Here is a 14,266-nt window from a genome sequence, read left to right on the forward strand (position 1 = left end):
CACCATCTCGGAGGACGGGCGCGGCGGGGGAGGCGGGGGCTCACCTTCCCCGGCGGGGGGCGGGGGAGGGGTGGGGGCAGGGACGGGTACCGTGGGGGGAGGTTACGGGAGTCGAGAGCCCCGGAGCGGCGACGAGGGGGGAAGCACGGACAACCTGGAGTCTCTGATGGTGAACATGCTGACGGAGAGAGAGAGGCTGCTGGAGAGCCTGAGAGAGACCCAGGACTGTCTGGGGACGGCGCACCTACGTCTCCGAGAGCTGGGCCATGAGAAGGAATCCCTCTCCAGACAACTCTCCATTGCCCTTCCACAGGTACATGAAGAGTGGAGTACTGTACGTTCGTGTGTGTGGGCGCGAGTGTGTGCTTGCGTGTGTGTGTGTGTACGTGTAGGTGTCCTGACCTGATGGTACAGGGTCAGTGGCATCATGTCCAGACTTTTTTGACTCGGTGACCCTATTGGGGTATGTACGCGCAAACACGCACGCACGTATGCACGCACGTGTGCAGTGCACGCACAGAATTGCGTTCATTCCCATTTTTGTCTCCACTACTACCCATCTCCTCCTATCTCCTCCTATATAATAATTAACATAGGGTCTTACTCTTGTTTAATCTTGTTCAGACAAATGATTCCTTGACAGCATGTGTTCATCTTACTATAGATAAAAAGACACAAAGGCAGCACGAGTGTGTAGCACCATACCGATATGTTGAGAATCTCCGATTTCAGAGGGTTCTGTTGACATAGATCGCATAATTTGTTTACGTTTAATTTTCCATTTTTGTATTTTGAAATGCATTCAAATTAACGTTCATCTCATGTGTAAACATTATGATTCTTTAGAGTTAGGCTACTGTTGATAGGTTATGAATAGTCTCCAGAGTAGCAAAGAAGCCCCAACGATCCCATTTTGCAATGAAACTTAATCCGACCGTCATGCTGTCTTGTTGTCACAAATGTTAAACCGGTCAGTGCTGTGCATTTTCCATCGGCGGCGCTCCGAATTTCAGAATGGCCAAGAGAGAGCGCCCCGGGTCCATGTCAGTGCTCTCGGAGCAGTATTTCCAAATATGTATTTCCTAAAATGTGTAATGGGATGACACCATGGTTGGGCTGGCAGCCTGGTACAGGGGTGATCTGTGCCCCCTCAGGCCACCCGCTATAGAACCGCCTCTGTACAGGGTTCAAATGCACTGAGTTTGACTTAAAGATTTGAATCTTCTGCCTCAAAGTCAGGAAAAAAGGGGCGTGCATGCACTTTGTGTGCATGCATGCACAGTATGTGTAGCTTATAGGTTTAATAGACCTGAAATTAATATATATGAAATACCATCAGGCACAGGCCTGATGGTGCTGCGCCGCTTGGATCCAGGGATATAGAACTTTAAGCTTGAGGACAAAAACCTCGGTCAATAATAGTCAACAAAAAAGGAACACTTGCACTCTGAATGTTGCTCTGAGAATGTTGTAAATGGGCAAGTTTCAGCCTATTGTGGGTCTATTTAGGACTTTTGATAATGAGTTGCAAGCCCTCATCTGTTAAGTACTGGATCAGGGGTTCCCAAACCTTTTCACCTCCCCAGGACACAAACTTTAAAAAATACTTTATGAATTAATCATTGTGAAAATAACCGATCTACAAACTTATGTGTTGTGCATATTGACGTATTTCACATATATTGAATATATGTGCAATATGCTTGTTACATATTGAGTACAGCATAAAACTTGGAGATGGTGACTAAGAGTTGCGTTCTGCTCGATTCATTCAATGCAGGTGGGCTTCAATTCCAATATTAGCCTACAGTACGTCCCAAAGCCTGAGCGCTAATCATTCTGTAATTCCACTCAACATACAATGGCTCCATCTCTATTTTCAGATAGACGATATTGTTGCGCGCCTCAGGCATTAGAAACATCTGTGTCTTTGTCAGGAACTACTTTCCTTTGTTGTTGCTATGCCTGACATATCAAAAAAGAAATAACAGATACAATAGTAGCAGTGCACATCCTTGCAGAGAATTACTGGACATTAAAAGGCCATATTACCTCGCTGAGAGGAAGATCAATATAGCACACACATGTACAGTACACACGCACACACACGCGCACGCACGCACGCACGCACGCACGCACGCACGCACGCACGCACGCACGCACGCACGCACGCACGCACACACACACACACACACACACACACACACACACACACACACACACACACACACACAGTGGAACACATGGAGTGCTGTGATACATTCTACTGTAGCAGAGTTCATTGAGTGCGTCTGCTGTGTGTGTGCAGATGCTGCCAACATTGAGAAAGAGAGAGAAGGGTGGAAAACGACAACATGGTACAGAGAGAGAGAGAGAGAGAGAGAGAGAGAGAGAGAGAGAGAGAGAGAGAGAGAGACAAAGTCCTAGCGATATGAAAAACAGAGACCTGCAAATCACACACATTTGCATTCTGCTGCATACTAAAGGTGGCTTCTAAGTTCTGTTTTAGGTATTGAGGATTATGATAGGGCAAATGGAGCTGATTGAAGGGTGAGAATGGTGGTGTTGAGATGGTCGGTGGTGTGGTCGGTGGTAGAGATTCAGAATGAGAGAGAGCGGAAAGTGCAGGAGATAAATGCTTAGTACAGTGGGGAAGACAATCATGCTTACATCCTGTATCTGACAGCAGCCTACTGATGGGAACTGAGAGAGACAGAGAGATATGTAGATGGTGTGTAAGAAGAAGCCCAGCATAGTGGGGTATTGGTGAGTCACAGGGGTTGTTTCAAGCCATCTTTTACACAAATAAATCCCAGCGTTAGGCCTAAGTTATACTCTGTAGTACGACAGTGTCACTTGCTGAAAATAACAGATTTTCAAGCTAACAGCGCATCACAAATTGTCGGCAAGAGACACTCATCCAAGCCGCTGATTGCCTGTGGGTTCGCTGTGTATCTGACAGTACCGATGATGGCAACTGAGAGAGAAGGAGCGATATCTAGAGTGTGAGAAGAAGCCCAGCATAGTGGGGTATTGGTAGTTCACAGAGGTTGTCTCAAGCCATCTTTCACACAAATCAATCCCAGAGTTATGAAATTGTTTGGACTCAGCACATGCCATCTGTACATGACAGTTTCTCTCTTTCATTCCTCATTCCTCTTCTCTACTCTTCCCAATAAGCATCCTCCTTTCACTCTTCCTCTTGACCCTCCCGGTTGCATCCAAGTTGCTGATAGCCAGTGGGTTCACTGTGTATCTTATAGTTTGTGTACATAAAGCATAATGTGGTTGATGAGAATGTGGGCGATAAAAGTGTTTTGTTGATTCATTGGGAAATTCATCACTGTCAGCCGAGAGCTAAGATAAAAGCACAGCCATGCATCGCTGCTTCTCATAGCATGCGTATGTGAAAACAAACACGAGTCAGTGTACACGTGCTTTCACATTAGCGTAGCAGCAGCATATGGGCTCCATGGCATGATCACGCATGAGCAGAGACCACAGAGATTGAATGGCAAGCAGAGCATGGCACGGTGGTAAGCGGGCGTGTGCATAGTCATGTGTTAGCTTTACACGCCACAGTGACTTCACAATAGTTAGCCAAACTCGGTTGGAATGTTATGACTTCAGGTATAGAAACACAGACATTAGCAGATATTCACTTTCACAAGTTAATTGCGTAATGTCAGATTATATCAGTCAAACTCTTTGTTGATGTGTTCCCATAGATACTGTACAATGTTGTTAGGAGCAGAGATTATAATCACAGCTATCATGTAGCAACCCTCACAACTATACGTAATTGGAGTAAATTGCAGACAATCACAACTCAGCTGGACTGCCATCAATAGGAATAATAGCAGATTACACGAGATTGGCCTAATTCCTTTGTCCTTTGTTCATGCCTGTTTTACCTCCAGGGTTTCATCTTAATGACAGGCGAACACACACTGTCGGGGACATTAACTCCGCCAGGAGATCATGTTTTCAACCCTCTGTGTGTGTGTGTGTGTGTGTGTGTGTGTGTGTGTGTGTGTGTGTGTGTGTGTGTGTGTGTGTGTGTGTGTGCGTGTGTGTGCGTGCGTGCGTGTGTGTGTGTGTGTGTGTGTGTGTGTGTGTGTGTGTGTGTGTGTGCGTGTGCGTGCATGCGTGTGTGTGCTAATATAGCATATTACTAGGCTGATCAGCAACGTATTTCTTGTGCAAGCTGACAGTAGGCCAAGGACAAGGACAATTCTCTAAACAATTATGTCATTTCTGAGAATGGGATATGTGTCCTGTGTAGCTATGGACTGGCACTAGCCAATTGAGCGCCTGTCCATCTTTATGGGATCTATACTACAAACTAGCTAATTACATCACTCGTGTTCCTCCAGCTCATGGGATGTAACAGTTGTAACCGTTGTGCAAAAACAAAGTTCACTCACTTCTTTACACCTGTAAACCAGTGATGTGACACAATAATGTTGATTCTGTCTCTGATTCAGTACTAGCCAGTCAAATGTAAATACCCTGGCACAATTCGATGTTAAATTAACATCAAGATATACTTTCATCAACATTAAAACATATGTCAGGGCAGAGGTTCAGCCCTGACTTCTGTGACTTCGGCCTCACAGAGACAAAAATAGCCAGCTTATTGTGTAAAACAATTGCATTTTTCCAATTATCCGAATGCTCCCGCCCCCAGTTCAAAATTGCTATAACGATAGAAAGCAATAAATGATTTTTTTTAACACTCAACTTTTAATTATTATCGTCCTTTAAAGTTGTACAATGCAAATTCACAACTAACGATTTTTAGCAACCTCTGCTGGTCACTACCGTCACTGCATACAATTTCCCCAGTCCTCGATTACCCAGAATTCCATTCGTTTTCACCGGAAGCCGGAAGCGTTTCAAAAAGCGATCTTTTAATTGTTTTATACTATCTACGGATCGTTTCTCTTAGCCAGTGGAGCATTAGTTACCATGAGCTGTGCTTTCTTTTTCTGTTCTTTTTCGATCTTCCAATCCTACATTCTCTTAAAATCAGCGTGAGGTTCCTTTTTGTTATCAGCGCGATAGTTCCTGGCCAAACAGGAAACCGTTGCGGTAGTTCCTGGCCAAACAGGAAACCAGTGCATTTCCACCTCCGTTTTCCGGCCAGATGTCGTCATTTCCCCGGGAAAGTCCCCCCCGTACACGTTCAATAGAAAATATATAAATAAAAGGCTTCCGGGGGTGAAATTCATGGAGTGGGTGTTGTGAAACTTTTGCCACTCACAAAAGATATACAATTTAACTTTAGTTTTGTTGAAAACGTTACCTAGTATGCCTTTAAAGTGAAACTTTAGAAATGTGTAGAAACCCTGTATACACTTATATTGTATGTTGGTTTGTTTACTGATGAGTGAGAAAACAATGAGCGAATCATTTAGGGACCCCCAAAATAATTTGGGGACCCCCCTGGGGTCCCGGACTCCAGTTTGGGAACCACTGTCATAACATGCCCCAGACAAACAGAAAGATGGAGAGAGGTACAGCATGCCTCCTGGCAGAGTTTTACTGAGCGCCCCTTCCTAGTTACACAATTAAACCACTTTCTGACAGGATTCACGCAATAAACTTTAGAGAATTAAGACTCACTGAGGCCACTGTGTGAGAATGTTCCAGTTGTGACAGTTGCTAGCCAAGCAGTTTTTTGTATGTTTTGTGATTGTGTGTGCAGATGCAAAATTCATATGACTATTGCATGAAATGGTCTTTGCAAGTTCCTTACTGCTTCCATGATTCTATGTATGAGTTAGAGTTTTATTTAAACAGTTATTCTACATTTCTTGCACTCAACTATTACTTGCTCACTATGTGAGTGCTTGTTTGTTGAAATGATTCATTCTCATGCTGTTTGCACTTTGTTAATTGGGGTATGTGCTAATTTCCATTATCATGACATCATGCAAGAGTATGGAATAAACAACAGCACCCTCTTGTGTCCTTACAGGAGTTTGCAGTGCTGACCAAAGAGCTGAATGTCTGTCGGGAACAGCTGTTGGAGAGAGAGGAGGAAATAGCAGAGCTGAAAGCAGAGAGAAATAACACACGGGTCAGTACACCTCTTGGTCCATATAGAAATATTACATGCTTACAATAACAACAACCAACTGTGCACTTGCTGTGATTGTTTGCTGATGGGATGCTTAAATTTGATAATTATTTTCTTATTAATAATTATAATATAAAATGTTTTTGCTCTAAAGATTTCACACTATACATATCATTGGGTGTAAACGTTTTCATTATTATTTGATGCAACGCGTTGTGAGCTTGTAGATCGGGTATTTTCACTATTTTTCTGTGATAGCCTACTCTTGTATGATGAAGTAGGGCATTCATTTTGAAATATGGAGATACAAGGACAGCAACAATATGTAATATATATTGTAAAATCTGGAGCGGGTGTCCGTCATAGTTAAAGAGTCACAGACCTCCTCTCAGAGATAAATGAGCACTTTTGTACCAGGCCAACAGAAGCGTATACGCGAGCCATGCGTTAAGTGTGTATGCACCAACAGCTTCTGCTGGAGCACCTGGAGTGCCTGGTGTCTCGCCATGAGCGCAGTCTGAGGATGACCGTGGTGAAAAGGCAGGCGCAGTCTCCTGCAGGGGTCTCCAGCGAGGTTGAGGTCCTCAAGGCCCTCAAGTCCCTGTTTGAGCATCACAAGGCGCTGGACGAGAAGGTACGGGAGAGGTTACGCGTAGCTCTGGAGCGGGTGTCTACCCTGGAGGAAGAGCTGCAGACCTCCTCTCAAGAGGTGAGAGGATGTTCCCTCATTCTGGTGTGTCACCACGCACGAGCTGATGAAAGCGCTGCACATGACTGATTCTCTGTCCGTTACTGGTTTAGGTGCTGTCTTTAAGGGACCAAATCAAAAGAAGACAGCAAGGACTAGAAAATGGCAAAGAGGTAATGCAATATAGTTTACTTGCCATTGTTGTGCACTAGTAGTAATATTAATGTAAATAATCATAAATGGAATACTTATCTATTTGTTTATTTATTTATTGTATGAACTGCGTGCTCAAAACCCAAACCAAAGCAAAACTGTTTTTGTCCATCATCATTGTATCGCACGTTTCGCTGCAGGAACTTTCCCTGGTAGTTAGTTCCCTGTAGTTGCCCGTGCCTCCACCTCTTGTTCTTCTGAAGTGTATTGTAGCTCATACATACTGTATACACGGAGTCAAGGAAGTCCAGCTTTATAGTTATTAAGCTTGTATGCAGGTGACATAATTTATGTACACTACTCTAGAACTTTGTAAAGCCTGTTTTGGAGTCGTGGGTTGAACTCGCAGCCATACAGTATATTTCATTCATGACTCTCATTCACACCAGATGTTAGTTGTCTCTTAAGCTGCATGCCTTCGTCAACTATGTGCATTCATTCCACACAGATCCTACATACAATCTGAACACTGTGCATCACATTGTGACATCTAACTCCAGTTTTTATTTATTTTGCACACAGCGGCTTCCGAATGGACCTTCCTCCATACTGGATGATGGAGAGGTCGACAGACAGAGAGAAGGAGAGATAGAACGACAGCGATCTGAATTAGGCCAGCTGAAAGAGAGACTGGCCCTAATGTGCAGACAGGTGCTGAGTCTGCTGACGTTTACACACCTTAGAGTCTAGGGCAGTGGTTTCAACATGGGGTATGGGGACCCCCGGGGGTCTATGAAAAAGTCCAGTTGTGGTTCCCAGCTAACTGATTGACAGGATGAACACTCAGGATTTTCCATTGCATCAAATGGGGGTCTGTGGTGTAATGCATATCAAAATCTTTGAAATTAAAAAGATTGAGAATCACTTGTCTAGGGCAGTTTTCAACCTTTTCAGGCCACGATCCCCAAAATAATCATATTTGAACTGGGAACCCCCCAAAATCATTATATTTGAACTGGGTACCCCCCACCCTGACAAGCACTTGGAATTGTAGGAGTTAAGGCATTACATTTAGTTTGACTCGGTTTCACTGGTAATTATTGTGAAAATAGCAGATCTACAAGCTCACAACGCCACCCGTTGTGAGGCGCTGTGAGCTTGTAGATCGGCTATTTTCAAAATATGTGCCTCTTTCTTATATCATATTTGACAATTTGGCCAATGTTTCACCAGTTTTTATTGTATAGTTTGTTGATTACTTTTGATGCAGTAACGGTATTTTTTTTAGGTATTAAAAAGGTCTTAAAAGTCCTTAAATTGGCACTTTACTGTCATCTGGGGACCCCCCAAAAATCATGTGGGGATCGCCCTGGGGGTCCCAACCCACAGGTTGAGAACCACTTTCTTTGCGAGAAAGACAAGGCAACAAACTAAAAATGGAAAACAACAAACTTGTGTCCACCTTTACTCCAGGTTGGGGAGATAGAGGAGCAACTGACATCAGCCAGGAGGGAGCTGACCAGATCAGAAGAAGCCAACCTGAAACTTCAGAGGGACGTGAAAGAGGTGAGCTTCTCTTCTGCTGACGGAAGATAAATCTGCCAGTCTCAGTCACACTGGCACAAATACTCTATTTTGCCACACAGAAATATGTAACAGTTTGCTATGGCAACAAAGCCATTTGCCTACTTGGCAAGAATAATTGCTACTGTACACGAAAGAGTCTTCTTGCCCTGCTGTAGTCATGGTGACAGTGCCATTGCTAAAGTAGCAGACATTTTGCATGGAGGTGGCACTGCTAATCGCTCACATTACTGGTGATTGAAATGCCTGCAGTGCAGTTTGGGATGCAGCTCAGCCAGTTTACCCACCATACCAATTGGCTTTTCCTTTGTTGCATGACCCGTCTGACAAACATTATGTGCTGTCGCCCCCAAAAAAGTATAAATTAACCGTAACAAATTACCTCTACTGTTTTGGTCTCTTCCAGTTTACATGTTAATTTCAAATACATTTCAAAGTTCCCCTAACTTCAAATTAACTTACCCATCCCACTGCTATTCGTCTGTCCTCCCAACTCCATTCCTGGACTTGTGCAACAGCATCATAAGTGGGAACTCCTGGAAGCTGGCAAACAACAACTCTCAACCAGTCATTATCATTCTTCAGTTAATAGCTGTTCAAACGCTGTGAAACGCTGTGAAACGCTGTGAAACGCTTCTAACACTTCCTATCCATCGTTCCCTCCGTCCTATTTTTATCTCCATGTATAAAACTATGTTTTTGGTGTGTGTTCTTATCTCTTTCCCCTTCTTTCTCTACCAGGCTTTGTGTCAGAGAGAAGACATGGAGGAGCGAATCACCACATTAGAGCGCAGGTTACCGTCTTCTACCATGTCTAGGAACTCTCTGGTATTTCCACTTTTCCTTATTGGTTTGTATTGGATTCATAACTGTCTGTGTGCCTGGCCTGCAGGTACCTGAGTGCCCAGAGGGAGGCGACGTCTCTCCATGACATAAAAGACAAGCTGGAGAATGAATTGGCCAGCAAAGAGTCCCTCCACAGACAGGTTTGGGAATGTGTCTTTCATCTTGCTGTGGCAGAGTGGCAGGTTTAGCCACACTTTGCATTCTCTCCTCTTCTCCTCACCTTCCTCTCCTGTCCACTACAGAGTGAGGAGAAGAACAGGCAGCTACAGGAGCGTCTGGACGATGCCAAGCAGAAACTGCAGCAGACTCTGCAGAGGGCAGAGACCCTGCCTGAGATAGAGGCCCAGCTCGCTCAGAGAGTGGCAGCGCTCAACAAGGTGTGTTTCTGTGCCTGCATGCATATACACCTTGACATTGACATTTGACAATTATGAACATGCCCACAGACTTAAACACCATGCTCATGTCTCTTTCAGGGGAGCCGAGCTCCCTTGGCCCCCGTATTTCCAACCCTGCATGTACTTGTACGTGTGATATGAGTACATGCTGTGTGCATGCATGCATTTGTGCAGGCTAGTGCAGACTGTGTGTGTGTGTGTGTGTGTGTGTGTGTGTGTGTGTGTGTGTGTGTGTGTGTGTGTGTGTGTGTGCGCGTCTGTGCGTGCGTGCGTGCGTGCGTGCCTGAGTCTGAGTCTGAGTGTGTGTGTGTGTGTGTGGGGGGGGGGGGGCTGATCATGCATGGGTGAAACAGATATTGAGTCAGCCAGTGACAGATACTGTAGATTCCATAAATCTTTATCCTGCTATGCCAGAAACCCACAGGCAAACAGTCTAATCTGATCGGCATTTCAGATCACAGAATCTGTTTCATCCTTGGGTACTCACCAAGTCATTTACTGTAAGCCGCATAAATTCTTCCAAAACGAGTTAATTGCTCATGTTAACCTCTGTCATTCATGTAAATACACTTTACACAACTGCATGTTAAGTTCTTAAAAGGCTACATTTTGCTTCTACATGTTGGGACAAGATGGCTTCCATGGAATGATAAAATTGATGTCGTGTAAGACACGCAAACAAGACAAAATTGGAAGAAACAAACTTCCAGCTAACACTGGAATCTGTATGAGCACGTAGTAGCTAATTAGTAGACTGAGTTGACAAGTTACTTCCTGCGTGTTAATTTGTATCGGCGTTTGTTTGTGCCATGATGACACATGTTGTAACCCCGGTTCCTTCCTCTCCAATTATTCAGGCAGAAGAGCGCCATGGCAACTTTGAGGAGCGACTGCGACAGATGGAGGCACAACTGGAGGAGAAAAATCAAGAGCTACAGAGAGTGAGTCATGCTTGTTTCTTTCTCTCTCTCTCTCTCTCTCTCTCTCTCTCTCTCTCTCTCTCTCTCTCTCTCTCTCTCTCTCTCTCTCTCTCTCTCTCTCTCTCTTTCTCTCTCTCTCTCTCAGTTGTCGTCCTCCCACTCCTCATTCCACTCCATTGTCAGTTTCTGCTTTCCACAATGGCACCTTAATTTTCTAAACCCTCTATTTGACAGTACACATTCATATAGAAATGTTTCCCTCTCACACTTTCAGTCAAGCAGAATGCTTGTTATTAACTCTCCACCCACCCTCTCTTTTCTTCCTTCCCTTCCCTTCTCTCTCTCTCTCTCTCTCTCTCTCTCTCTCTCTCTCTCTCTCTCTCTCTCTCTCTTCCGCTCTCTTCATTACTCTCTGCTTCTGTTGCTCACCCCTTTCTCCCTCAGGCAAGGCAGAGGGAGAGGATGAACGATGAACACAACAAGCGCCTCTCTGACACAGTGGACAAACTCTTGTCTGAGTCCAATGAGAGACTGCAGCTCCATCTGAAGGAGAGAATGGCTGCCCTGGAGGAGAAGGTTGACCGTTCAGACCACTCAAACCGCATTCATATCAGCTCTCCCTTTAAATCAGAGGCCCATAAGTGGCGAGAGCTGTCTCGTTAAAAAAAAAAATGCTCCCACTTAAAACAACCAGGACTAGTTGTGTAACCATTATTCTATCCTGCGGTTTATTTCACTGGTTTATTTACACAGTAGTGACGTTTCCCATTTGGTCCCTTTCCAGAATGCCCTGTCTGAGGAGCTGTCCAACATGAAGAAGCTTCAGGACGATCTCTTGGCAAATAAGGTGGCTAATCATACAGAATGTAGTAGTACACAGTAAAAGCTTCACAGAGCTTTAGTTTAACTCTCAGAATTAAAATGTATTTTTACTATGTAATAGAAAACAGCTGGACTCTACTGTTTTAGTCCTATATGAAAGGTTCTGTCATACATTACAAGCTTGTGTTTAAATGGTAAATTATCTAAAAATAGGAAGTGGAAATTCACCCAATCAACTCTGTAGAGTTACGGTAAGGATCTGGAGAGGGTGTTCAGAGCGCCTGATGGCTTTATAGCGTTTCCTGAATATCGACTGCTCATAAAATATTTCATACTGTGTCATTTATTCCAGAAGCAATTTAAATGGATAATGTGAGGCATAAAATAAACCATATATGGTGATTGTGTCATAAAATAAAATACCAAATATTTGCAAGGAACTGGACACATTTAAATAAGATTTTTCCAAAGCATTTTCACCTGTCAACAGGAATAAGTGTATTCTTTGTCCTGACAGTTCCATTTCCCTTCCACTGTTTTAGGACCAGCTGATAGCAGAGCTAGAAAGGATTCAGTTGGAGTTAGACCAGCTGAGAGCCAGACCTGGTGGATCCTATTCCAGGTATGTCATCGTTCACACATCAACGCCCCAGAGAGAGAAGTTTTCAGTAAAAAAAAAGAAGCTTGTTGTACAGTACAAACACATTGAAGCATGGTTACTTAATATTCAATATGCATCATTGTTTTTCTTTGTCCTTTTTACTGAGAAACAGAAACCCTCACAAAACATGTTGGAACAAAACACAAGCTTCTCTGTATTTGACTCTCCATTAGCTTGCCTTAGTATTATTTCCTTATAAATCATCCAATGCTGGAGGCATAGTTACTACAATGCTGTCACCACCCACAGAGATAAAACAGAGTTGATAATTCAATATGTTGACAGACATCAACAGAGCTCATTGCACAATCACACATGCAGAATCACACAAAGGGCCCGGACGGCTGGCGTTGCGGTGTGGGCACCTATAGGTTTCAATGTAGCCTGATAGCGCATCACGGGTTCGAGTCCCGTTCCCGATGATCTTTGATGCATGTCTCTCCCTGTTTCCTGTCTGTCTCTACTGAAAACTATAGAGGCCAAAAAGCCCCAAAAATATCACAGTCTCTCTCTCTCTCTCTATCTTTCTTTCACTCCCTCTGTCATTCTGTCTCCCCTCTTTCATCCCTCCCTCCAGTCGTTCTCTGCCAGGCAGTGCTTTAGAGCTGAGGTATTCCCATGGAGGTGGGTCCCTCCCGGTGGGCTCCGCCACTCACCTGGATCACTACGGCAACAGCTCCACGGGAGGGGTGGTCCGACGGAGTCACCGTGCGCGGTGGAGCTCAGGCCGCGAGGACTCAACCAAGGTGAGAGAGACCCCCAGCTGATCACCCCTGATACTGATTAATGGAATGAAGTATCAGGTTGTTTCATTTGCTAAGGAGACAATCTTCAATCTTTGCAGACAGAGATTTGGTGGCTTATAGCAGTGGTTCTCAAACTTATTCATGTGAAGGACCCCCAAAATGATATGTGTTTGGCTGAGAGAGGCGGGACGGCGAGAGGGGGGAGAGGGAGGCATATTATTTCAATAATATGCCAATTAGTTCCAACCCTGCATTGCGATTGGCTGAGAGGCATTATAACGAGCCAATATCTCCTGATATAGCTTCTTTTTTTAGTATAAAGGTCCTTACACACCGGGGCGAATTCTTCATGCGAATAAATACGTTTTTTTTAAAAACCTTATAAAGTCAATGCAAGCGTCCACACAAGCGTCCACAAAGCGTCTTTTAATTATTCGGAACGAGTCCGAATTTTGCGTATATTCGCATATTCGCCGGTGTGTAAGGACCTTAAGTGTTGCTAATTAAACTGTGGTATAATAATCATAATAAACTCAAGGTTGTGCTATTCCATGATTATGGCACTGGTGTGTTCACCCACAGTTACAACCGCGGTATACCACTGTATTATTTCTTAACCACTCTAAACCTGGCGTCCCCCTATTTATAAAAAATAAAAAAATGTTTGAGCTTGTAGATCGGCTATTTCCGCTATTCATCATACAGCGAAGTACACAGGGCTTAATTGGTTCATTGCATTTCTAACCAGATGATGACCGTCTCGTCCCCTTTCTGTGTAGTATACTGACTGGGAGAGTGGAACTTTGCTGCCGAGCGGGTTTAACACGGCCGTGGAGGTGACCTGCTCTGATGACGAGGAGGACAGGGAGACGCTGTTCGGCTCCGAGCTGCTGTCCCCCAGTGGACAGACGGACGTCCAGACCCTGGCCATCATGCTGCAGGAACAGCTAGAGGCCATCAACAAGGAGATCAAGTAAGACCGAAAGGAGGACGGAGATGTGCACAGTAAAACCTTGAGTGTTTTGACTAATGGTCAATTTGAATAACTCTCAGGATTGTTTGCCCAGGGATTTTGTAGTGGTTAAGATAAGACCCCACATCTGCGGACTCCCCCCCCCCCCCTCTATCCCCTTTTATCTTTCTTTCCCTCTGCTAGAGGAATAGAAAGAATAGAGGTGAAGACTGGAATGTTGGTATATCGTAAACTGAGACAGTTTTGGGCGACGTACATGTCACAGTGGGTTTGATCTTTATTTTCACTTTCTCTTTTGTCTCTCCAGATAGATAGATAGATAGATAGATATATAGATAGATAGATAGATAGATAGATAGATAGATAGATAGATAGATAGATAGATAGATA

The 14,266-nt window shown here is 44.2% G+C and overlaps 1 protein-coding gene across 1 annotated transcript in view; it reads left to right on the plus strand.

Moving 5' to 3' along the window:
* The window catches only part of ppfia3 (PTPRF interacting protein alpha 3), a gene marked incomplete at its 5' end in the record, with an annotated part of 30,305 nt that overhangs the window by 20 nt on the left and 16,019 nt on the right, over positions 1-14,266 (plus strand). Inside the window, 15 exons of the mRNA XM_080447701.1 lie at positions 1-313; positions 5,984-6,085; positions 6,555-6,794; positions 6,887-6,946; positions 7,509-7,637; positions 8,400-8,492; positions 9,252-9,304; positions 9,403-9,496; positions 9,599-9,733; positions 10,612-10,695; positions 11,119-11,250; positions 11,459-11,521; positions 12,039-12,118; positions 12,735-12,903; positions 13,683-13,876. The exon at positions 1-313 is cut by the window's left edge and continues 20 nt beyond it. Coding sequence (XP_080303827.1) covers positions 1-313; positions 5,984-6,085; positions 6,555-6,794; positions 6,887-6,946; positions 7,509-7,637; positions 8,400-8,492; positions 9,252-9,304; positions 9,403-9,496; positions 9,599-9,733; positions 10,612-10,695; positions 11,119-11,250; positions 11,459-11,521; positions 12,039-12,118; positions 12,735-12,903; positions 13,683-13,876 — 1,941 coding nt within the window. The remainder of the gene's footprint in view (positions 314-5,983; positions 6,086-6,554; positions 6,795-6,886; positions 6,947-7,508; positions 7,638-8,399; positions 8,493-9,251; positions 9,305-9,402; positions 9,497-9,598; positions 9,734-10,611; positions 10,696-11,118; positions 11,251-11,458; positions 11,522-12,038; positions 12,119-12,734; positions 12,904-13,682; positions 13,877-14,266) is intronic.

The sequence above is a fragment of the Gymnoscopelus braueri genome, assembly GCF_963280865.1.
Source record: "Gymnoscopelus braueri genome assembly, chromosome: 13".
Lineage (NCBI taxonomy): Eukaryota > Metazoa > Chordata > Actinopteri > Myctophiformes > Myctophidae > Gymnoscopelus > Gymnoscopelus braueri.